At 39.1% G+C, this 26,464-nt stretch overlaps 1 protein-coding gene across 17 annotated transcripts in view; it reads right to left on the bottom strand.

Moving 5' to 3' along the window:
• LSM14A (LSM14A mRNA processing body assembly factor) overlaps window positions 1-23,774 on the bottom strand; it is a 44,900-nt gene extending 21,126 nt beyond the window's left edge. For 15 of the 17 annotated variants that reach the window (XR_011231405.1, XM_069457999.1, XM_069457997.1 and 12 more), the window contains exons 1-3: window positions 23,470-23,774; window positions 5,207-5,370; window positions 2,630-2,759 (exon numbers count right to left, since the gene is read on the bottom strand). Coding sequence is in view for 16 of the 17 variants with exons in the window: in XM_069457999.1 (XP_069314100.1) it covers window positions 2,630-2,759; window positions 5,207-5,370; window positions 23,470-23,590 (415 nt within the window). In the remaining variant the exon portion in view is untranslated. Of the gene's footprint in view, window positions 1-2,629; window positions 2,760-5,196; window positions 5,371-23,469 lie in introns of all 17 variants that reach the window. The other 2 variants (XM_069457993.1, XM_069457984.1) reach the window with 2 other exon arrangements.
• Between the last annotated feature and the right edge of the window lie 2,690 nt (window positions 23,775-26,464).

The following is a 26,464-nucleotide window of genomic DNA, read 5'->3' as shown; positions in this document are numbered from 1 at the left end:
ATCTGACGCTGCAAAAATTAGTTTACTGACATGGAAAATACCAGTAAAACTCTCTACTGGTGACATCCAAAGAATAAGACAACAACCCATAATAATATTGAAAAGCACTTCACTACCACAAAATACTCTGATTAGAGGCATAGAGCTTGAAGAATGGCAGAAGCAGCAGTTACTATCTAGGTAGTATGTGCTAGATCCTGTTCAAATCTTTATACAGATTAAGTCATACAAACTTCATGGTAACATAAGAAGTATAATAATGATTCAAATGTTAGTCAACTATTTAATTTAGTGAGAGTCTTGAAAAGGATAATATAATTTGCAATCATCCCATATTTGAATCCTCAGGAAAGGCTTTTAACAGTAATAGCTAACATAGGGTTTATCTTGATTTAGCATGTAACAGTGAACTTACTACTAAATAGGATTAGGCGATTTATGGACCAAAGTTACACTATTTCACCTAAAATAAGTCTAAAAGGAAATAAATATTTACATTTTTAATTTTGAAAAATGTCAAATCTATGTTAAAATTGAAAGTATACATACATGAAATACCAATATATTCTTCATCTAGACTAATCAACTGCTAACACCTTGCCACATCTACTTCATTTCTTTTTTTTAAAGAGATGGGTTCTTGCTATGTTGCCCAGGCTGGCCTCAAGCAATCCTCCCACCTCGGCCTCCCACGTAGCTGGGACTACAGGTGTGCCATCATGCCTGGCTCTCCATTTCTTTATACCTTAATATGCACACTTCTCTTTTGCTTACACAGGCAAGTTGGCCCTTTAAGTACTTCAAACTCATCTCCCCAAAACAAAAACACGCCCCTATATGATTAACCACAACACCATTACCACACCTAAGAAAATCAACAGTAATAACACGATCCAACATTAGTCCATACTCAAAGTTCCTCAGTCCCTAAAATGTTATTTATATCAGCTTCCTTAAAGCCTGAGATCCAATCACATATTACATTTCGATGTTACTTCTCTTCAGTGTCCCCTAGCCTGTAACAGTTCTGCTGCCTCTTTCAGTTTATCATAACATTGAATCCTTTGAAGAGTTTGGATGACTGTCTTGCAGAACATCCTACCTTCTGGATATATATGCCCATTTCTTCATAATTAGATCCTGCATTTTCAGCAAGAGCACCATAAAGGTGTGTGTACTCCCTTTGTCCCCTGCCAATCATCACATCAGGAGACACAATTATTTCATTTTAGCAATGCTAAACTCAATCACTTGATTATTATTGCCCTGAAGATTATAATATGGTGATTTTCTATATCTACCACTCATTCTATTTACTAGCAGGCATTTTTCCATAAAAAAAGTATTTCTTTTCTCCCTTTTTCTTTTTTCAAGGGGCCCTTGTTTTAGCGGGGAATGGTATTTAGAAATCAGGAACTGGGTCTACATGTGTTCTTTGCTACTGGGTTTCTGCTGCTTCTAGGCCCTTTCTGTGAACAGAGCCAGGAAATAACCAGTTTTTAAAAGAAGAGTTCATACTCACACCTTTAATTCACATTCAGCATCACAGGGTTCTTTCTCACCTTTCCCCATTCCATATTTGTTATCTCCCTTCTCCATGGAAAGAACACTATTTCCCAATAATATCAATATTTTACTTATTTGCCCTATCCTATAATACATACAAAACAGTTTTCGGATTAAAAACACCAGTAACACACACACACCTAAGTCAAGTTTTCTTAATAGTTCTATTTGTTGTTAGAATATATTCTACTAAGAGTATGAAAGTTATTTGAATTAACTTTTTTCTGTGTGGTTATCAATTTGATATACAGTTAGCATCTGCTGTTGCTGTTCACGCTTGAAACTGGATTTGTAATGTAATGAAACGGTAAACTGTTTAATTATTTCAATGGAATTTAAAAAAACTAAGAGCTAGAGATTGAGATTTAAAGTTATTCTTTTCTGTGGGAACTTCTATAAAGGTGTACTTAGCATAACTATAAGAAGGAACAACACTGATCTGACCTGATTACACGGAGCTTTTGCACTCAGCGGCCTTTGTCCTCTAGTCATAAGTAGGATTGCCATTAGCCCAGCAGCCCCTCCATACATTTCATTACAGCTTTGTTTAGAAAACGCTGCTACAATAAACAAAGCACCAAGCCCTGAAAAATGCTGTGTGAGCATTTCTCATAGGTGGGTGTTAAATGACATAATCATCCACACTCCATATAAAATAATCAATACTCCTTAATGGCATTATCATTCCCTAATTATAATGACATCACCTCCAATGCCCTTTTTGAAAACTGATCTTCTCTGAAAAGATATTTTATGGACATATATAATTTAAAATAACATTCAATAAAATTTGCTAATTGGATATACCTAGATTTTAAAAAATGTAACTATTCTGAAAGCTGACCTTTATAAAATCACTAATCATTAAGGACATTAAATAAAGGCTTTAAAATAATAATAAAAATGTGTTCTCAACACCATAAAAAAAAGTAACAAAGGGAATGTCAAACATTTCTGGGAAGTTGGTGGTAAGTTTTCTATACGTTTGTAGTAAAAGAAAGGGAGATCACCCACCCACATCCACAAACCCAAAATAAAAAAGGAAAAAGAAAAGAAAACATACCAACACCAACAGCACCAAATTGCTGCCCGACTAATGAGCTCGGACTGAACTGACTGTACGTCGGCATCCTGCCAAAAGGTCCGTAAGAACCCACTGACTGAAATGAAGAAGCAGATGAACCTAATGAAGACTGAAAGAAAATCATGGGTTATTTTTCCAAGCTCTAAGTAACGTATATAATGGGGGAAAAAAATTCAGATTTTTTAATTTTTAGGAAAACTATTAAATTATAACTACTAGACACAAAAGCAATTAATAACATTAATGCACAATAATCACAGTTGAACAACCTTCTAATTGCAACATTTGCCAACTATACACAATGTGATTTACAAATACTTCTTTCCATAACAAATTCCCCAAGTTAAGAGTTTTATAGCAGATTTAGCAAAGAATTAAAGAAAGGTACATGAGTAAGTAAAGTAACATTGCTTAAGGAAAAATATGAGAAAAATCACATTTAGTAGTACTAAGTTTTGTCTGGTGCTAATTTTATTCTCACTTTCAATCATTTGAGGCCTACTATTAAATTCACAGGAAAGAGATACAAAAACAATCATACCCACACAAAATCATTTACATTTTTATCTATAGTTACATTAAGTTGAGGAACATTTTATAAAAACCCTAACTTACCAAACCTAAAAAATATTTTTAATATATTTAACATATATACTTCATATATTAATTTTATTATAAAATATTTCATAACATATATGAAGTCAATTAAAGGATACCAGGATGTAAGTTCATTGATGGGAGGACCTTATCCGTGTTGTGTGTTCACCACTAGTGTCAAGCACATACCAGATACTAAAAAAATATGCTGAACGAATGAATAAAAAGATCAAGTAGACGTTCATGATGGTTGGAAGAAGTTATTCAATACCATTTTGATCTGTGCTGTCTTGGGTTCTCCTCCTTCCATAAAACTGATTACTCAAATAACTGGTTTCCTAGAGAATTATCAAAAGCCATATATAAGAGACAGCAAGGTAACACCAGTCTTTGGTATAGGCAGTGATCTCTATTAAGGTGTGTCTCTCCTTCCTCCATTTAAGAGATTCACATTTTTTAGGATTTCATCAGATTTCTTTCCTCAAAAATAAGACTTAAAAAAAGAAAGGATAGCTGAGAGTAGAGAATTTCTCCAGTTTGTGCTGTAAGAGCAAAACTTATAATTTCTCATTCAACAGCTTTTCTTACACTTTGGAAAAAAATGGTAAATATATGTTACAAGGTACACTTCTCTCTTTTTCACTTTAATTTTACATACCATTTTCTATTTTCTTTAGAAGAATTCATTAGTATTTTTCCTTCAATACCTTAAAGTAAGACAAATCCTATACAAGATGATATATATTGTAAGAATCTATTCCTTTTTTTTTTTTTTTTTTTGAGACAGTGTCTCACTGTGTTGCCCGGCCAAGAGTGCCATGGCGTCAGCCTAGCTCATAGTAACCTCAAACTTCTGGGCTCAAGCAATCCCCCTGCCTCAGCCTTCCAAGTAGCTGGGACTACAGGCATGCGCCACCATGCCTGGTTAATTTTTTCTACGTATTTTTAGTTGTCCAGCTAATTTCTTTCTTTCTTTTCTTTTAGTAGAGACAGGGTCTTGCTCTTGCTCAGGCTGGTCTCGAACTCCTGAGCTCAAATGATCCACCTGCCTCAGAGTGCTAGGATTTCAGGCTTGAGCCACTGCGCTGGGCCTATATTGTAAGAATTTATTCTTAAAAGGGCCATAACCTTTTAATTACCTAGGCCCTCAAGTAAAAATACTCTGATGTAAAGCTGCTTCTTCAGTTATGGCTGAAAATTCACAGAGCTTTTATATGTTTCCAGTGAATATGTAAACATGTACTATAATGGACATCCTCTTTAATTCATAATTTATAATTGTTTAGACGTGTTTTTTATTTAATAAAATATATAAAAATTTCATTTCTTTTTCTGAGAATACTTAGGTTTTTTTAAATACCTTATTTAGGAAATTCAAAGTATGTTAAAATTCATTTACGTTTGTGCTATCTTACATAGTATTGCATATTATATAATATACAGTATGTGATTTAGCTTTTTTCCTTTCCTTAAGCCTAATAATCTTCCTTAAGAGTAGCCATTATCACCTGGTTTGCAGTATGAACCATATCTATATGTTAGAGTGGCATGGATCCTCATTCTGGAGCCAGACTGCCTGGATCTGTTCAAACTGTGGCTCCACCTCAATTTCCTCACTTATAAAAGTGAAAATGATTATGGTACCAAGCACAGAAGGTGTTAGGAGGATTGACTTACACATGTACAAAGTGCTGCTGACAGAGTTAGCCCTCAATGTTACCTGTTTTAACTGTTGAAATTAGAAAACATTTTATAATAAAAATAAAATTCTCAGCTATTTCTTACCTAATTTAGTCCTATATTATGATTCAAATAGAAAAACTTAGATGAGAACATTACTTTCTGGTATTCAAGTAACTTAGAAATGATAAGCTCCACGAACATCCAATTGGGAGACGCAAAAGCCAAGGCTGTGTGTGAGGTTTGCTTGCACTCCAAGACAAATGTACCATAAGTTACCTGAACGATAGCTGGATCTTGAGGCAAAGAACACTGTGGTTTCGGTGGCTCACAAACAGTGAGGTCTTTAATATCACTCCCTCGGAAAATAATGTATTCAAAGACTTCATCTCGAGGTGGTATTGGACGATCTGTTGGTCTGTCTTCTGTACCAAAGGATCGAACTGGTGAGAAAATAGGACACGAGATGTATGATGACTACTCATCATATTCAAGTAGTGCCTCAGATTCCAATTGTTCTATTCCAAGTACTAAGCAACAGTTCTGAAATGTCATCTGTGTGAAAGTACTCATTAACCTACAGCTAAATAAAACTTTTTTTTAAAAAAGAAGAAAATAGAGTGGGTGTTACCTAAAACCAAATATATGCAATTTAAATTTAAAAGACAATCAGTATTAAGAGGTTGTGTTCTTTCTACATTTGTATTTATTTATATCTTTGGTGGTTGTGGTGAGGTGTTAAAATATCCTTTCTTCCATTGTTGATCTATTTTTAACATCCTTGTTTAGAAAAATAAAAATCAGGCAACCTATGTCATATTTCTTGGGGGGTGGGGAGGGGAGGTGACAAAGATTTTTCCAATCCACAAAAATCCCAAAGTTTGGGAATTGAGCTTTGGGACAAAGAGAAGACAATAAAGGTAACATTTACCTTGATGAGCAGTAAGTCCTCTAGACGCCAAGCTGAGCAGCTGTCAGCTATTCAGCCCCATGGGACAGCCTGAAATGCCCTACTTACCTACAATACCTACTGTATAATTAAATCTGATTATTTTAACACTGAAGATAGCATTATTCAAAGTTAAACTATGGACCACCTGCAACGTAGTGAACTAGCTACAAATGAAGATTTCCAGTGAATTAGACTTTCTGGGGACAGGGTCCAGAAATGTGCATTTTAAATCAAGAGCTTCTTATGAATATTACAGTTTCAGGTTGACTAAAACTTAGGAGACTTCTGAAAATGTCAACATCCATTATAGAAGTTCCAAATAAGAAATTTTGGGGCGGGCACGGTGGCTCACGCCTGTAATCCTAGCACTCTGGGAGGCCGAGGTGGGCGGATCACTCGAGGTCAGGAGTTCGAGACCAGCCTGAGCAAGAGCGAGACCCCTGTCTCTACTAAAAAATAGAAAGAAATGATCTGGACAGCTAAAAATATAGAGAGAAAATCAGCCGGGGATGGTGGCGCATGCCTGTAGTCCCAGCTACTCGGGAGGCTGAGGCAGGAGGATCGTTTGAGCCCAGAGTTTGAGGTTGCTGTGAGCTAGGCTGACACCACGGCACTCTAGCCTGGGCAACAGAGTGAGACTCTGTCTCAAAAAAAAAAAAAAAAAGAAAGAAATTTTGAGAGATCATACACTATTGATTTAGAGAGTGCCCTAGAGGAAGTAAACCCCTTAACACTGTGCAAAATTTTTAATGAATATATATATATATATATATATATTTTTTTTTTTTGCAGAATTGATCCAGAGCTATTTTGAGGAGGAATGTTATTTCAGTTTAAATAATGTCCTATTTTCTTATTCTAAAAATTCTTTCTTGTACTATGAGACTTCCAGGAAAAAATGGTGGCATAGGTAGGTTTGCAGAAGAGCATCTCTCCCTAAAAACTAAAAGGAAATAAACAAAAGGAAGTTAAAATATCCTTAAGTCAAGAAAAGATCTCAAACTCATACCATGAACTTTTATTTAAAAGTATCATCAGATACCAAATGAGTTAGTCCAAACTGGAAGACCAAGCCCAGAATCCATATGTAACACCCCCTGCCTGCTCCTTCAGCCACAGAAATTTTGACTGGCACCTTGCAACTTGGCAGATGGGGACACTGGTGTTACAAGGAAAAAGATGTAGAAAGCCCTTGAAATTCCCTTCTCCTGGCAGCCAAACAATATTTTAGCGGGCAGGATTTTATACTTTTGACCTTTATACAAAAGGAAGGCTAAAGAAAGGACAAAGAAAATTATAAATCAATCAATCTTACCCCCAACCTCAGCATCACCACAACAAATAAAGTCCCATACCCCCAAAGTAGCAGATTAGCTGATCCTGAAGCAGAGGAAGAAAAAAAGTCAAAAGCCCTCCTTCCACAAAATCACAGAGAAGTTCTATTAGGCTTTCCAAGGCCTAATAAAAGCATTCAAACCATAGCCAAGTGAATTCAGAGTGACTTAAAAGAGAATTTGCATTCCAAGGGCTAAGAAAACCATTCCAACTATAGCCAGGTGAATTCAGGGTGAATTACAAGAGAATCTACATTCCATATTTAGGCAAGTAGCAGGTACTGAAAGGTATAAGATAAGAAAAAAAAGAGTAGAGAACATGGAAACAAGAAAAATTAACAGAAAGAAGGGAAGAAAAGAGAAAGGAGAGATGGAAGCAATGAAGGAAAGAAGGAAAAAAGAATGAGAAAGAGGCCCCAGATTGTAAAAGGTACAGGAAATACATTCAGGATTAATATTTATCACAAGAAAATAGAAGAAAATTTCTGAAAGAATTGCTTCAACATTCTCAAGAAAAATATACAAAACACAGACTCTCAAGATTAAAATGACACTGAAAATGTACCATGAAGAATTAAGGAATGAAAATTTTATAATACAAATATAACCACAAAATTAATAAATGCATCAATAACAGAACAGTCAGTGCAGTAAAACTGAGTCACTAATACGGAACAATTTTGGGAAAAAGCAAACAAGATGTAAAGAAAAAGCAGCACAGCAATAAAAAAGTTAGAAGATGAGTTATAAAGATCCAACAGTTAGTTAAGTGTTGCCTTTGAGGTAGACAACAAAATAAATAAGAGAAATATAAATACGGATACAACAGAATAGAAATTTCCTGACATGAAGACCTAAATTTGATCAAAACCTTTCAATGAATTTCCAGAAAAACACTGAGTGCACTATAAGCCAGAGACTTAAGCTTTACTATATTGAGATAAAGAACTAACAGAAACAGTGGTATTGGCCGGGCACGGTGGCTCACGCCTATAATCCTAGTACTCTGGGAGGCCGAAGTGGGAGGATCGTTTGAGCTCAGGAATTGGAGACTAGCCTGAGCAAGAGCAAGACCCCATCTCTACTAAAAAAAAAAAAAAAAATAGAAAGAAATTAGCTGGAAAACTAAAAATACATCTAGAAAAAATTAGCTGGGCATGGTGGCACATGCCTGTAGTCCCAGCTACTCGGGAGGCCCAGGAGTTTGAGGTTGCTATGAGCTGGGCTGACTCCATGGCACTCTAGTCCAGGGAACAAAGTGAGACTCTCTCTTAAACCAAAAAAAAAAAAAAGCAAGCAAGCAAGCAAGCAAGCAACAGTGGTATCAAAAGATCAGACACGAACAATAAATTCATTTAAGCATGTAAGTGTACACATGACAATTTATTACTGTTCTAGAACAGAATGTAAATTTAATAGTTCTGGAAAGGGCTACAATGTTACAAAGTGTGACTAAGAACAGTACATCACATGCCATTCTAACAAAAACTGGGAGATGAAAATGAATAGAGACAAAGTGGAAAACACAAGGAAGAAGCATTTAAACTTATACTTTCACCTTTCATCATGTCAAGTAGGGAGTCACTTGACAAAAATTTTTTTGGTCAGTTGGTAACTTATTATTATAATAAATGGAGGTTTTAAAATTTGTTATTTGAGGTCCTAAAAGTAACTAACCCATAGTAGAATTTAAAACTAAGGGCATACTTCCAAAATACGGTGTGAAGAAAACTTCTATCATACAGCAAATGAGGCAAATTGAAAAAGCATGAAAATAGAAACCATGGAATGAGAATGCTTTGCACACATCAAAAGTTTAAAAAAACATGCTCTCATGATGGAAGACTGACTTATTCAGATTTATGGTTTCCAAGAGAATACAATTCTTCTAGTATTGTAAAGAGCAAATTGGACAAAAGAGTTCAGAAGGGCACACATAGCGGAAGATACTGTTATAGTATAAATAAGAGGTCCTAAAGGTTGAAACCTGGGCAGAACTATTCTGCTGCAACACATTTCAACACCCTTCACCTTTATTGTTTCTTAAGGGAAAGTTCTAAATTGACTATAGTACTTGCTTCAAGAATTTAACATGTCTCTAAGTATCCAAGTGTATGTATTAGGTTATTAGTGCTCAAAGTTGCACAGGTTTTGAATGGTCTACCCCTCTAATCCTAGTATTCCCATAAACTCTTACTCTTAGTGCAGGAAGACATACATCACGTTATGGCAGAAATGCCTGCGCCTAACTGACAAAATTTGCAATGAATTCTTCCTATCTTCTCATTCTTCTTAATTCTTTAGGGTTAAATTTAAATATTTGATTTATCCTAGAATTTTCCTTTTTTTCACATTCACGGTATTTAGTACTTTGAAAAAGAAACATTTTTACTCTTTTAGATTATTCATTTTGGAATACTATAGCAACTATGCATTTCAGTTTAAATACCTACAGGTAATGTGATCAAGAGTCTTGACCTGAACATAACTGCTGTATTTCATTCCATTTCTTTCAAATACTTACTGAGCACCGCCTATGTGCTGGATGCTAGGGAAGCCATTTCCTATTCTCAAGGACCTCAGTCTATTTGATAACTTGGATTTGAGGGTCCACTCCACAATCACTATCACTTATAACACACTATAGAAATGATCCCTGAAAAGTATAGGCTTTCAATATCACTTAAATGCTAATAAGTACTTCTATTGGTTTCTTCAACACATCATAATCTTTGAAGCTGACACAGCATTAGGCTTCAAATTAAGCCTTAATGCTACTATTAGGTCAGACTGTGGCTGAATGGATACTAATCTGACTCCGTGATATTTGGGGGGTTATCATGAATTAATGAAAATGTAGGGCCGGGCGCGGTGGCTCACACCTGTAATCCTAGCACTCTGGGAGACCGAGGCAGGTGAATCGCTCCAGGTCAGGAGTTCGAGACCAGCCTGAGCAAGAGTGAGACCCCCGTCTCTACTAAAAATAGAAAGAAATTATCTGGACAGCTAAAAATATATAGAAAAAAATTAGCTGGGCATGGTGGCGCATGCCTGTAGTCCCAGCTACTCGGGAGGCTGAGGCAGAAGGATTGCTTAAGCCCAGGAGTTTGAGGTTGCTGTGAGCTAGGCTGAGGCCACGGCACTCTAGCCCGGGCAACAGAGTGAGACTCTGTCTCAAAAAAAAAAAAAAAGGAAAAATGTAATGATTCAGCTGGCTTAGAATATTTCAGTAATATTAAGCAGGCACTGTACTAATGTCATCACTCTTAGGGAACTTACAGTCTGGCAAGTGTGCTGAGAAAAAAAGGAAAGAAAGCACACAAGTATGTATTAGTTTGCTAGGGCTGCCAAAAGAAAGTACCACAGACTATATTATAGAAACCTGTACACAAATGTTTACAGCAGCATTATTCGTAATAGCCAAAAAAGGTGGAAATAACCCAAATGCCCATCAACAAATGAATGAACAAATTGCAACCTAGATATATATATCACATGATATACGCAAAAAAAAGAAACAAATGCCGATATATGTGACATCCAGAATTAAGCTCCAAAAAGTGAAAGAAGCCAGACACAAAACAGCACATACGGTATAATTACTTTCATATGATACATCCAGAATAGGAAAAGACAGGCAGACAGAAAGCAGATTAGTGGTTATCGGGGGAAGCGGGATATGGGAGGGATTACTTACTGGGTAGGGGTGTTCTTCCAGGGTGATAAAGTTTTGAAGCTAGGGAGAGGTGGTTGTTGCATGATACTGTGATGACACTAACTGCCACTGAACTGTGTACACTTTCTAATGGTAAACTGTATGTTATGTGTAAACTGTATGTATGTAAACTGTATGTATGTTATGTGACTTCAAACACAAACACAAATGTTCGTTCACACCTACAAATATAGCCTACAAGAGACTATACAAAATGAAAACAGTAGTTGGGGAGAATGGTGAAACTAGGAGTGGTTGTCCTCTACATTCTAAACTTCATCATGTTGCTATGTTGCTTTAATAAGTATTCCAGTTTTACTTCTTTCCCAAGTTAGATGAGCCTCAATTTTAGGCCAATGTTTAATAAAAGAGAGTAGAAATTACGAAAAATGATTTTCTCTTCTTTTCTTTTTCTTTTTTTGAGACAGAGTCTCACTCTGTCACCCTGGCTAGAGTGCCGTGGCATCAGCCTAGCTCACAGCAACCTCAAACTCCTGGGCTCAAGCAATCCTCCTGCCTCAGCCTCCCGAGTAGCTGGGACTACAGGCATGCGCCACCAGGCCCGGCTAATTTTTCTATATATTTTTAGTTGTCCAGCTAATTTCTTTCTATTTTTTTTAGTAGAGACGGGGTCTCGCTCTTGCTCAGGCTGGTGTCGAACCCCTGAGCTTAAACAATCCGCCCACCTCGGCCTCTCAGAGTGGTAGGATTACAGCCGTGAGCCACCTCGCCCAACTGATGATTTTCTTTCTTAAAGAATGTAACCAGGCCGGGCGCGGTGGCTCACGCCTGTAATCCTAGCACTCTGGGAGGCCGAGGTGGGCGGATCGTTTGAGCTCAGGAGTTCGAGACCAGCCTGAGCAAGAGCGAGACCCCATCTCTACTAAAAATAGAAAGAAATTATATGGACAGCTAAAATATATATATAGAAAAAATTAGCCGGGCATGGTGGTGCATGCCTGTAGTCCCAGCTACTCGGGAGGCTGAGACAGGAGGATCGCCTGAGCTCAGGAGTCTGAGGTTGCTGTGAGCTAGGCTGACGCCACGGCACTCACTCTAGCCTGGGCAACAGAATGAGACTCCGTCTCAAAAAAAAAAAAAAAAAAAAAAAGAATGTAACCAATTTTCTACTTCTGGCTATAAACAACAGTAAATATTTGCTAACAGAAATACATCCCATGATTGTCTTTTTAAAAAACAAGTAGGGTCAAATTATCTGACAAAAATCACTTATCTAAACAGTTTCCATCTGGGTCTTATGGCTTCTGTGTCATTCATCCATCCATCCATCCATCAATAAATAGATAGATAGATAGACAGAAAATTTCCAGATGAAGGCTAGCTCAAACATCATCCTAATGCCAAACTGGTGCCCAGTGTATTAATGGTTGTATATACTGTCATAGTACACAGCTAGAAGGGAGAGAATGACAAACTTCCCAACACAATACCTCCATTATAAAATACCATAACTTTCTAAGTTTAAACATAGTAAACATTATATACTTAAAGTACACAGTTAAGTAAAGCTGGTACCCCCCTCAAATGACAACATTAACATTTTCCCTAACCCTGAACTCTTGGACATAAACTAATAATTATAAATTAGGCTCTAATATCAACTGATATTAGGAAAAGTCTGTTGAATACCAAAATTTCAGAGCAACAAATAAAAGCAACAGATTATCCAAGAAATGCTGACAAAGTTAAGAAACTAAAAGGCGCAGTAAGTTCAAATTGAAATTTAGAATAAGACCTATGATGTCTTAGTTGTATATAAGTTAGTCTTAAAATTAAAGTTCTTCAGTCAAGTATCTGCTGCTACACCTGGCCTCAATCTACTTATCCAAACTTCAGTTCCAACCAAGGTCATTATTCTCAGTACACAAGATCAGGTTTTCCATCTTCTTTTTCACTATAGTTTCTGCCACACTTACGCTATCCTAAATCTCAACTTAGATATTACTTGTATTACTCAGGGTTCTCTTAACAGAACCAACAGGATGCACACACAGAGAGAAATTTATTTTAAGGACTGGCTCACGGGACTGTGGCGGTCTGGTAAATCCAAAATCTGCAGAGTAGGCTGGCAGAATTCCTCCTTGCTCAGAGGTCAGTCTTTGTTCTAGTAAGGCCTTCAACTGATTAGATGAGTCCCATTCACATAATTGGAGGCTAACCTACTTTATTCAAAACCTACCAATTTAAATGTTAATCTCATCCAAAAAACACCTTCACAGAAACATACAGAATGTTTGACCAAATATCTAGGCACTGTGGCACAGTCAAGTTGACACATAAACTTAACCAACACACAACTCCACCCACGCTGAAGTTAACTGTTCTTCCTCTGAAAACTACAGAGCATTCTATCATTCTGCCTATACTCCACCTCTTTTAGAATTTAAAGATCTTCAAGAGAGAGATGTATCTGGATCATCTTTGCAACTCCCACAGAAGCTAATACAGTGCTCTACATATAGCTGACATCCAAATATTTCTTGAATAAATCCCACATTGGAAAATGCTATTAAGTAAGCCATTTCCAAAAGTACTGAATAGTGTTTACTATCAAGTAAATTAAATTAAATTTAAAAAGAGAAGGCTGTTTAAAGAAATAACTGGACATCAATAGGATGGGGAAAATGGGAAAAAAATCCCAAGCATATTTAAAAAACAGCCTACATACAAAAGCATCAAACCGGGAAACAAAGTTACAGTTGGTATTTTTCTTCTCTGCCTGACATTTATACACATAAGTACAGCTCTTGTTGCACATCCAGTGCCACACCCCAACTCTTGCTGAAACCATCTGGAAAATGGGGCAAAGGAAGAAAAGTAAAAAGATGTTAAAGCTTTTATTTTAGGGAAGGTAGTTTTTATTTGGGTCTTGGAAAACTAAGAAAATCTATCAAATCTCTCCCCAAATGTTTACACGTGTAAACAATTTGCTTATTACTTCAGGAGATCAAGGACTCCCTGAAATCCATTCATAAACTCCATGTAAAGAACCCATTAAATACTAGCTAATTATTCAAGTTGATACAAATATAGAGAATATACAATTTTTTGAAACTTAAGGCTTCTAAAAGGCCGGGCGTGGTGGCTCACGCCTATAATCCTAGCACTCTGGGAGGCCGAAGTGGGTGGATCGTTTGAGCTCAGGAGTTCAAGACCAGCCTGAGCAAGAGCCAGACCCTGTCTCTACTAAATAGAAAGAAATTAGCAAATATAGAAAAAATTAGCCAGGCATGGCGGCGCATGCCTGTAGTCCTAGCTACACGGGAGGCTGAGGCAGGATTGCTTGAGCCCAGGAGTCTCAGGTTGCTGTGAGCTAGGCTGACGCCACGGCACTCTAGCCGGGACAACAGAGTGAGACTGTCTCAAAAAAAAGAAAAGAAAAGAGAAGAAAAAAAGCCTTCTAAAAATACAAGAATGCTTTGATATTAGGAAATCAATCAGTATAATTTACATATTAAAAGCAAAAGAGGGCCGGGCTCGGTGGCTCACACCTGCCTGTAATCCTAGCACTCTGGGAGGCAGAGGCCGGCGGATTGTTTGAGCTGAGGAGTTCGAGACCAGCCTGAGCGAGAGCAAGACCCCGTCTCTACTAAAAATGGAAAGAAATTATATGGACAGCTAAAAATATATATAAAAAAATTAGCCGGGCATGGTGGTGAATGCCTGTAGTCCCAGCTACCCGGGAGGCTGAGGCAGGAGGATCGCCTGAGCCCAGGAGTTTGAGGTTGCTGTGAGCTAGGCTGACGCCATGGCACTCTAGCCTGGGCAACAGAGTGAGACTCTGTCTCAAAAAACAGCAAAAGAGAGTGGTGAAAAGGCAAGTCTACATCAGAGGCTGCCTGGGACTGGGGGTGGGAGTAAGTACTGACTAACCAGGCACCAAGAAACTTTTTGAGTTTTGTTCTAAAACTGGACTATGGTGATGGCTGCACAACTCCCATAGTACTATACACTTACAATGGGCAAATTTTATAGTATGCAAATTATACTTCATAAAGTTGTTAATGAGAACAAAAGGGAAAAATTATATAATCAGATATAACTGCTTACATGCCATCTAATAAAATTTAATATTAATTTCTGTTAAAGAAACCCACCACTTTAGGAGAGGAATAAAATAATACTCTCTCTGTGTGAATGTCTCAGCAGCCAGTATGCCTATGTTCACTTAATGCTGTCATTAGTGTGGTCTCTGTTCTCTATTGTGCCTACATTTCTCCAGAACCTCTATTTCATCCTTTCCAGAGAATACCAGGGTATCTAGTTGTGTCAAGTACAAAAGGGGATTAAGGTCTGATCACTGTTTAAACAAACTTTGAGTTAATCCTCTAGTTTTTAGCTCCACCTCATCCCCTATAACTTCATAATATTCTAGTACCTGCTGATGTCAACTCCTGAGCCTTTTAGTAGTTCGGGGGTATAAATCAGGTTACTTCTTGGCTTTCCCCACCGCCTGCTTAGGTTGCAGCTCTCTCAATTTTGCTAAGAAGTCATTTAAACTCATATATTTGCTTTTCAGTCTCCCAAAGTTTGTTGATGCTGTCTCCTTTCCAAATCTACTTTGTCCTTTATGGGTTTATGCCCTTTAGAAAAGTCCCTCTCATGTAGTTTTGGTAGGATTTATCAAAAGGAAGGAAAAGTAAAAGCATGTCCAGTCCACTCTCTTTACCTAGCAGTCTAAATTTAATCTTGATTATGTGTGTATGTATTTATTTATTTAGACAGAGTCTCACTTCTGTTGCTTGGGCTAGAGTGCCATGGCATCAGTGTAGCTCACAGCAACCTCAAACTCCTGGGCTCATGTGATCCTACTGCCTCAGCCTCCCAAGTAGCTGGGACTACAGACATGCACCACCATGCCCAGCTAACTTCTTTTCTATTTTTGTTAGCAGAGTCAGGGTCTCGCTCTTGCTAGATAGGTGTGAGCCACTGCGCCCCGGCCTAATCTTGACTCTTTAAGCTGCTTTCGGTTGGGCATTTTTCCTTATGGTTGCTTTTATATTTTAATCTTCCAAATGATAAAACCAAGAGACAGAGATAGGAAAATATAAGAGAAAAAAAAAAAAAGAGAGAGAGAGGATAAATGCATCCAATAAGTATTTTAAAAAAGAATGGGGAGTGGAAGGAACAGAAACAAGACAAACTAATATTAGACAGCTAAAGTGAGAGAGAGAGAGACAGAGCAGAGAGAGAGAGAGAGAGAGACAAAAATAATTTTTAAAAGATTTCAGTCTTCAGACTCATATGGTCCACAGAGAAACACTCAGGAAAAAACAAACAAACAAAAAAAAGTGTGGTCACATTTGTGAATTCCAGGAGTAGAGAATTCTAAAAGCTTCCAAGGAGGAGAGTGCTGTGAACAGTCTCCCAAAAGTAACAACGGAATGAAAGAAGACAACAAAGCAGTAACATCAAAGTTCTATAGAAACAAGATTCTTAATTTGGAACGATACAGCCAACCAACCAGTCAAGCAATCAAGAAAACAGGTTCACTAAGAAAATTTGTCACCCACATATTCTATGTATTTTATTTTTTAATTGCAAAGATGCACTCAAACAAAACTGGGAGCCTGGGGGCAAGGGGGAGGGGAAGGGGAACTGAGAGGCAAATATTGGAAACAAAAACAGGAACATCTGAGTGTCTTTGAATAGACTGGTGAGACATAATAGACCAGAGTAGAGTAGTAGGTAGGGTAAAAGGCCAAATTCCGGACCTGTTTTGGAAAAACAGCTGACAGTGTTCATGTCATATACGAGGTATGAAAGACAGAGGAATTAAGGATGACTCCAAAGTTTTTGGCCTTACCAGTGAGAAGAATAGTGTTGTTACTTGATTAGATGGGGAAGGCTGATGGAAGGAGGTTTGGGATATATTGAATTGAGATCCTAAGTAGACATTCCTGAAGGTGGAGGTGTTAAGGAGGTAACTGGATACACAACTCAGGAGTTCAGAGGAGAGGTCCAGGCTAGAGATAAGACCTAGTGGTATATAGATAGTATTTGAAACCATAACCTGGATGAGATCATCAAAAAAGTACATCAAAAAAAAAGAAAGAAAGAAAAGAAAAGAAAGGAAAAAAGAAACAGTGGCTTGAATTTTCTCTAGATCTTGGTCATTCTAGGCAGTGACTTTGTAAATTGCTAGATTTAGATCCTCAAGTCATGCAAGAAATCAATAAAGCACCTCAGATATTTTATCCATTATTCACTCTTTCCAGTAAGATCACAGTTTATAACTATGAGGCTAGTTAACGATCAAGAAGTGGATAAATTATGCCAATGGGCAAGACTTAGCAGATGATTAAAGAAATAATCTATTAACAATTTACCTGTTTTTATAATCTTCCACCAATCCCTTGATTTTAATTAAGGACAGATCATTTTAAAGGCAACTGGCTTATATAATCATTGTTCTTCACAAAGTCCCTTTTCCTACTGCAGTAACAAGCCGGTTACTGCATTTGAGTGATTATCCAGGTACAGCTAACTAAATAATAAGAATTTCTTCATCTTAGATAAGAATTTCATTCATTTTAGCACATTTTATTTAAGCATCATATTCACATACAGAGGTGCAAACATAATTGGATTCTACAAACTATTCATACATGTCATCATTTTATAATTTCCTCCTACATCTTGAACTGATTCTTCCCTTAAACTTTAAATGAAAATTATAATTGAGCTTGAGTCACAAAGTAAAAGATTATCTCCCCAATAATGTCAACTTTGTTATTAGATTTTGTCCTCTTGCATCCCTACTCACTGAAATTCTTCAAAATTTCTTATGGGGGGTAATTTTAATTTTAAAGGGAAATACAATTGTGAACATGGAAAAGCATTATTTGGAGGTATCCCCAAGAGACTTCTACAAGATTAATAAGCTAAAATGCTTCCATTTATTCACTCATTGAATAAACATTCTCTTTTTTTTTTTGAGACAGAGTCTTGCTCTATCACCCTGGGTAGAGTGCAGTGGCGTCATGTAGCCCACTGCAGCCCCAAACTCCTGGACTCAAGTAATCCTCCTCCCTCAGCTTCCTGAATAGCTGGGACTACAGGCACACACCACGACCCCTGGCTAACAATGCCTGGCTAAGTTTTCTATTTTTAGTAGAGACAGGGGTCTCACTCTTGCTCAGCCTGGTTTTCTGAGCTCAAGCAATCCTTCAGTCTCCGTCTCCCAGAGTGCTAGGATTACAGGAGTGCGCCACCAGCCATGAATAAACATTCTTTCATTCCAGGAGCTCAGACTCTGGAAGTGAGAGGAAAGGTGAAAATGAACAATAAACACATATGCAAATGCACAGGTCATGATCAGCACTAGCAACAAAACAAATTCAGAACTGTGACAAAGACTACAAATTGCAGCAAATTGCAAAAACAAACTGCAACCCAGATTATCTATAAACATATTAATACTTAAAAGATTAACATCAAAGCCTTTCTAGGTTGCTTTTAAAACTTGAAATTTACTTAGGTTCTGAGGATCAAATTCCATCAAACGTACCTCAGTTTCACTTTATAAATCTAGAGCTAGTCTGTGAAATCTCTAGCAGGAAATAAAGGGCATCACTCACTTAGCAGTACCTCTGCGATTACTTTTGATTATATGGTGTGACTATACGATATATTATTCAAACTGGGAACATTTTCAAGAGAGAAAAGGGATGTTTCTAATAATTATGACAGAACAGGCATAAACAAGGACTTTCCACTGAGGCAAACCAGGCCATATGGGCACCATAATTACATGCCACATCGAACGTAATTAGCCAAAAACTTCGTGAGTAGTTTATAGTTCCAGGATATATTTAAATTATAAGTAATATCCGCCCTTTTTGTGCCCTTCCTTTTGCTCTCCCTCTGTTGGAACAACAGATCCAGTCATCATCTGTGGCATATGCATCATGCTCTGTAAACAAACCCGTATCTTGCTCTTGCCCTATCATCCTATCTTTCTCTTCTCACTAAACCTCATTTTCATGCTTGCCTTAAAAAAAATTACAATATCCAAGTAAAGAACCTAAATTTTAATATGGATCATATAAACCAAATGAATTCCTTACTAAATTTAAAGATCTAAATACACTGCATACAAAATCAATTTCAGGTGCATTATAGACACCAAGGTGAAAAAGCAGAACCAAAAAAGGTTTAAAAAGATAAAAATATCTCCATAATGAAAACAAAAAAGAAAGGAAGAAAAGGCCCACTAGCCATAAAAGAAAAGACTGATAAACATGTTTACATTAAAATGAAGAACTTCCTTCACCAAAAGAAATCATTAAATGGGAAAAGATATGTGCAAAACATACATACAACAGAGGATCCATATTTAGAATACAGAACTCTAGAAAAAGACATGCATTTCAATAGAAAATGGGCAAAATATTTCAAAGGCACTTTATTAAAGATGAAATCCAAATGGCCAAGATATGAATGGTGTTCAACCTTATTAGCAATCAGGGAAATGAATAATAAAACCACATGAAACTGTATGTGCATCAGACTGGCTAGAATTAAAATATGTCATACCAAGTATGGTTGTTGGTGAGGGACATGGAACAATTAGAACTCATATAGAAATAATTGAAGCAGAAACTAATGAACAACTACTTTAGAAAATGCTTGGCATTTGTGATAAACACACATTCCCACTGTTCCTGCAATTCAAATCCTAAGCATATACCCTCAAGACAACTACATAAACATTCATCAGTGTACTTAAAAAACAAATATTCAAAAATCATTGCTCATAATAGCCAAACCCTGAAAACAATCTAAATGTCAACTGTAAATATCCAAAAAAACTGCAGAAAAACTTGTGTTATATTCATGATGGAATACTATGCAACAATAAAAGCCAAAAGTAAAATATATGCAAAATAATTCTATTTACATGAAGTTGAAAAGTGGGTAAAACTAAATCCTAATATTTAGGGATATAAACTTACATGGTAAAACTACAAATGTCAGAATAACACATATATCTAGCTTAAGATGGTAGGCAGTCCTGATGGGAAGATACAGGTGGTGGGGGGCTTCTGGGATGCTGGCAATGTCTTGCCCTGGGTGGTAGTTAACAAGGATCTTTGTTTAAAAATATTTCGTTTTTATCTTACGTATCTTTTCCGCATGTGTAGTTATAAAAAAGGAAAAAACTCTCCCCAGAGGGGGGAAAATATTCTAAAGAAAATTCTAAGAATGTTACTTAAAGAGATTAACCCTTAAATCTTTTTTCTTTTTTTAGAGCTAGGGTCTCACTATGTTGCCCAGGCTGGATTTGAACTCCTAGGCTTAAGTGATCCTCTTACCTCAACCTCTCAAGTAGCTGGGATTACAGGCATGCACCATCATGCTGGCTTCAAAGAGATTAACTCTAATCCACAGCTTAAAAAGAATAACAGGGATCACTACATCCAAATACACACTGCATTTTAACTTCTATGAATAAATTTTTGGCTTTAATATGTCAGACTACCATTCTTCATTCAAATTTTAAAATAGAAGACATAATTTTCAGATATCAAATTGCTCAACAAGTCATGTAAATTCTAAACTTTTAGACTAAACTTCCTACTTCTAATCTTGACATCTGAAATTTGATTACTCCAATTTTTGCAAACATAATTAAATTCCTAAAACCTGTTACATATTCACTCATATTGTCTAATAAAAAGCTTATATTTTTGTGGGATCAAATATCAAAACCATAACTACAAACATATATTCAATGATTAAAATTTTTTCACTGCTCTGTTCTTACATTTATCAAGTCACAATACAAAGAACAAATTATATTTTGTGTCTTATGAATTTAACTATTACAGACCAATAAAATATTTACTCCAAAAGCTGCTGAAATCAAGACAAATTTTTAAAAACGTAGGTTATTAAATGTTCTCAAGTTCTTGAATAAAAAGATACGTACATAGTTTTTTAGAAAAGATTAAATACTTTAGAAATTTTTAAAATGTATGAATTTTTTGTTTATGAGGAGTAAAGGTAGCACAGGCAACTCACAGACAAGTCATTAGGCTGGCAAGACACTTTAAATTCAGATTAGGTAAAACAATGCTTTTTTAACATTAAAACACTTTAAGGAGAAATACTGTTTTCAACCTGTATGTGGTTCTCACCGAGCACTTTAGAAAGACTTTTTCATAATTTCATTAAACCATAAAAACTAAAACACTGTACAGCTAAATATCAATCTTTAAAAAAAAACTTAATATAAGAATAATTCTAAAACAAGTCCAAAGTCCAAGCAAAAACTAAGTTATTTAAGAAGCATCACTGGGCAAGTCTTTAATAACCACTAAATACCATCTTTTTTTTTTTTTACTTTTTTTTTTCTTTATTCTTTTTTTTGAGACAGAGTCTCACTCTGTTGCCCAGGCTAGAGTGCCGTGGCGTCAGCCTAGCTCACAGCAACCTCAAACTCCTGGGCTCAAGCAATCCTACTGCCTCAGCCTCCTGAGTAGGTGGGACTCCAGGCATGTGACACCATGCCCGGCTAACTTTTTTCTATATATTTTTTTAGTTGTCCGGTTAAGTTTTCTATTTTTTAATAGAGACGGGGTCTCGCTCTTGCTCAGGCTGGTCCTGAACTCCTGACCTCAAGCAATCCACCCGCCTTGGCCTCCCAGGGATTTACAGGCGTGAGCCACCATGGCCGGCCTAAATACCATCATTCATCCTGAAATACAGTGGATTTCTAAAAGGATAATGAAGTGGTTCAATGAGGTGTCATAAGACAATGTTTCACAAGTCAAAGAGGAAAGTTCTGGGATGCTCTCTGGTTTTTCATACTACTTTTAAATATAGATGGTAATTTTTTAAAGTGCATAATTCAGGCCAGGCGCCCTGGCTCACGCCTGTAATCCTAGCACTCTGCGAGCCCGAGGCGGGAGGATCGCTGGAGGTCAGGAGTTCAAAACCAGCCTGAGCAAGAGCGAGACCCCATCTCTACAAAAAAAAGAAAGAAAGAAAGAAAGAAATTAGCTGGACAACTAAAAATATACAGGAAAAATTAGCCGGGCATGGTGGTGCATGTCTGTAGTCCCAGCTACTCGGGAGGCTGAGGCAAGAGGATTGCTTGGGCCCAGGAGTTTGACGTTGCTGTGAGCTAGGCTGACGCCACAGCACTTTAGCCCGGGTGACAGAGAGAGACTCTGTCTCAAAAATAAATAAAGTGCATAATTCAGTGATTTGTAGTAAATGTACAGAATTGTACAGCCATCGCCACAATCCAATTGTAGAATATCTCCTATTTCTCTTTTACTGTGTAGTTCTATAACATAAAAGACCCTCTGTATAAGATTTGTCCCAACACTAGAGCTATTAAAAGGATCTACCAGAGCATCCAAAAAAAAGTCATTAAATACTTGTTTGATACTGTGAAACGACTTTATCAGTTAGCGATTTAAAATATTTTACAGATTTAGAAAATGTTCTTCCTATCCCTGAACCTCTCTCCCTACCATGCTATGCAATTCCTACCTCTGCCAGCTGCGCCGGGAAAATTACCCGGGTTATTTTGCTTCCCCTTAAGTATTCCAAACTGTTGCGATATTTCCTTCAAGATCGGGAGCTAAAGTTTTATTTTCTTTCTGGTTTCCTGGCAGAGCAAAGGCCCAGCACGTGTGAACGGAAACAAAACCCACACAGACTATAGTGATGCCAGATACTATGTGGGTAGGGCCACCTTTCCCCTCAACACCCTAAACAGAACTCCCTTTCCCGGCGAGCACGCAGAGAGAGACCAGTTGGCGCTCACCTACCGCTCCTCAGATCTGCCTTTCGAACGAGGGTCCGGGATCGAGCTTGAACCCTCCTCTCCACCAGGTTTCCAGAAAAGGGTCGTGGGGACAGTAGCACGCATTTCTAAAATGCACCCTAAAGAGATGGTTGCACAACAGACTCCGAGAAGGATTCCGGTTTTACAGGTAAATACCACCGAGGAGCCAAGTGAGAGGTGATCTGCTCCATGGTACCGACGGCATTTCGAGAATGTCTGCGTTGCGGAGCAAACCCAAAGTTTTAGCACATTACTTAGAGCTCACCGGAGGAATATCGCAACGGGCTGAAATGACGGATGTGAGAAAATGGGCGCTACGGAATCAACAAATCGGCCCTAAACTCAAGCTAGGCAGAAAAATGCTTTAAATACTTGGCTTTGTTTCGTGGTAAGGCGACAGAACCACTGAATTTCGGAGTCGGAAGACACGTATCTCCGTGTTCTCCGGCCAGTTCTCGGACTTGGGGGCCGCCCCGCCCGCCGCGCACTCCGTCCCGTAGTTCCCCAGATTTAAGGCGCAGAGCTTCGGGACGGCAGCCAGGAAGCCCCGGGGAGGCCGCGGCCCGGCCCGCGACGCCGGGGCGGGCGGGCGGGGATCGGCCTCCCGGAGCACGACTGAGAGAGGGGAGGGAGCGAGGAGGCCGCGGGCCGAGAGCGGGAGCGGCTCGGAGCAGGCGCCCGACCAGGCCCGCAAACCCGAGGCCCGCCCCGGCGTACCTTTGGCGAGGGCTACGGTGGAGTTCTCGGTGTCGATGGTGTAGAGGATGCCCTCGTAGCGGATCTCCGCCTTGGAGATGAGGCTGATCTTGCTGCCGATGTAAGGGGTGCCCCCGCTCATGGCGCCGCCGCCGCCGCCGCTCTGGGCCGCTCGCTGAGAGGCAGATCCCGCGCCGCTGTCGCCGCTCCGCACGTCCGCTCGCTCTGTCGGCGCCTACAGCAGCCGCCTCAGACCCAACATGGCGGCAGCGCCGGCTCCGCTACCCTCCCCCAGCCTCCCGCCCTCAAGCCCCGGCGCGGCGGCGGCGGCGGCGGCAGCGGCAGCGGCGCGGGGCATGCTGGGAGGGCGAGGCCGCGCTCTCGCGAGACTTGGCCGGCCGCGGGCGGCTGATAGCTCCTTAGCGATTTCTGTAGTGCTGGCCGCGCTTCGTGGCCTGGTTTACGGCGGTCCTGCTGGGGTCCCCTGAGAGGAGTTTCGGGGGGCAGAGGAGGAGAAGTGCCTTTTGGTACCCGCACACGGAGGGCAGGAGTGGAGACGCGCGTAACCCTCCTTCTGACTCCGGCTGCAGCCTGCGTTTCCAGGCGCGTCATACCTTGTCAGAAACCTGTGTCTTTAGCAAACGGGGTCCCTCCACCTGGAGAGTTGCCCTCCCGCCTCCAAGCTTCTGGTTGTCCTTTTAAGACACTGTCCTTTTCCTTTTGAGGCAACTGCGCACCTCATGGAGCTCTCCAGGCGTTGTTACAGCATCCATCGCCCAAGGAGTTTCCCCTCAGGCTGCTCCTAGAGCTGGAACTCTTGTCACAAGGACGCAGTTTTTAGTCCTGCACTGTCCAGCTCTTTCAGATGGTGTTATGCAGGCTCATGGCTTTCAATGCCATTGTGCACTGACCAATCCCAAGTGTTTGTACCTTTGATCATTTCTGTGAACTCGTTTCCTACAAGCAATAGCCTCTTCAACCTCTCCAGTTGGATGTCTTACTGATATATCAAACACTGTGTGTCCAAAGCCATACACTCTTTTACCCCTCTAAACCTGCTCCTTCGCCACTGAGTTAACTGGTACCATTTATTCAAATTCTGAGACAAAAAATCTTGGAATCATCCCTTAACTTCTCTCTCACCTCCACATCTATTCCAACTGCAAATCCTGTCCATTCCACCTGCAGAATATAGCCTGAATCTGATGGCTTCATATCTCACCATCTCTACCCCTACAGCTCTACAGCAAGCCACAGTTATTCTGGCCAGGATTATTCCAGTAGCCTCATGAAATTTCCCTCTACAGCTGCCTTTGCCCCAGTACTTTATTCCCAACACAGCAGCCAGAAAGATCTTGTTAAAATCTATTATAACTCAGATCATGTCCATCCTCTACCCACCACTCCTCTCCCTACTGATCCCATGGGTCACACAGAGTGAAAACCAGACTCAATCCTTTGGCTTGTAAGGACATACATGATTTAGCTTTGTTATCTCCCTTCTCCCATTCTGTTGGGAGATCACCCATTCTTCTTCACCCAGAACTTTAGCACTTTATTCCAGTCTCTGCTCAAATGTCACCTCCAGAGATGACTTCTCTGACTGTCCTGTTTAAGATAATATCACCCACATCACTCTATCTCCCCTTACTCAGCTTGCTTTGTCTTCATAGCATTTATCTTCCCAAGTATTTCTATTTAATTATTTGTATGTCTGTCTCCTTCACTAGAATGTAAATATTTTGAGGCAGGGACGTTGTTTTGGTCACTGCTGTATCATTAGGGCCTCGTGTAGCACTGGGTAAAAGGAAACTGCTCTGTAAATATCTGCTGCATGAATGAACAGCTGGATGAAGGCAGAGCACAGGCAGGGCATGTGGCGCACTGAATGAACAAATGGCGAGAAGCCTGGCATCACAGAGAGGGGGAAGCAGGAGACAAAACTAAGAGCTGTGATGGGGTTGGTGCACAGTGGCTTCAAGGAAAAGCCATGAAATCCCTGGTTCAGTAGAAATCCATGCCAGGGGGTTGAATTTTTATTCCTGTTTTTCCCTCCTCATTCCAGGCCTGGGACCTACCTTATGTTCTCATGATTCCTGAGTGAGCTCATCCTTTTCCATCTATAAACTACAGTTCCCAAATTTACAGATCCATTCCAGATCTCCTGACTTCCAGGGCCATGCTAACTACCTAGTAGATGCAATTGCTTGGGTGTCCCCCAGGTACTTCGAACTCAATGTGCAAAATCACCTGCATCTACTTCTCTTCTCTCCCACAATAAGCTGCCCTTTATCCACACCTTCTATACCCATCATGGCCTTAGGACTGACTTAGGTGTCCAGTCCTAAAGCCAGGAGTCCTTATCTAGCTATACTCAATCAGTTGCCAATCTTGTTAATTCAACTTTTTGTTTTGCAAATCATGGTTTTCTGCACCCTAGAATATCAGGAAATATGCACAATGCAGCTGATTGGTGTGGTAGCCCATAGTGTATTATGCGTATCAATATCCAATTTATGTGCTACAAACAAGGTTGGGAACTGTGACACATGTTGTTACTACAGCAGGCTCCCTAAAATCCAGAACCCATGTTGTTTCTCTGCTCAAGAGCCTCCAGTAGCCTATAAAAAGAATAATTCCTCCCCATTGAAACTTTTCAGCAACAGAAGCTCTAGAATTTCTACATTGGAAGGCTCAGGGGTGACAATATTTTGGGAGAGGAGACTGGGAGGATTGGAGACTTGTTCAAAGCTGTTCTAGATAGTACACTGTTTTTTACTTATATTTGTTTTTGCTGTGTGAGGCTGGGAGATGGCTGATGGAGAATATGAAAGAAACAAGGTACCTACCTGTCACCACACTTTGGCGTGGCCACTGTTATTAATTGGAACTCCTAACATAGTCTGCACATGTTAGGCTCTGGCCATAATGAATTGCTTACTTCCCAGAAAGTATGTCTCACTCTCCCTCCTGTAATCATCCCTTTATCTCCTGTTTGATCTGAAAGCCTCTGTAT

The sequence above is a fragment of the Eulemur rufifrons genome, chromosome 24 (genome assembly GCF_041146395.1).
Source record: "Eulemur rufifrons isolate Redbay chromosome 24, OSU_ERuf_1, whole genome shotgun sequence".
NCBI classification, from domain to species: Eukaryota; Metazoa; Chordata; class Mammalia; order Primates; family Lemuridae; genus Eulemur; species Eulemur rufifrons.
Note: the sequence above shows the minus strand (reverse complement) of the source record. Positions and strands in the feature narration are given on the sequence as shown.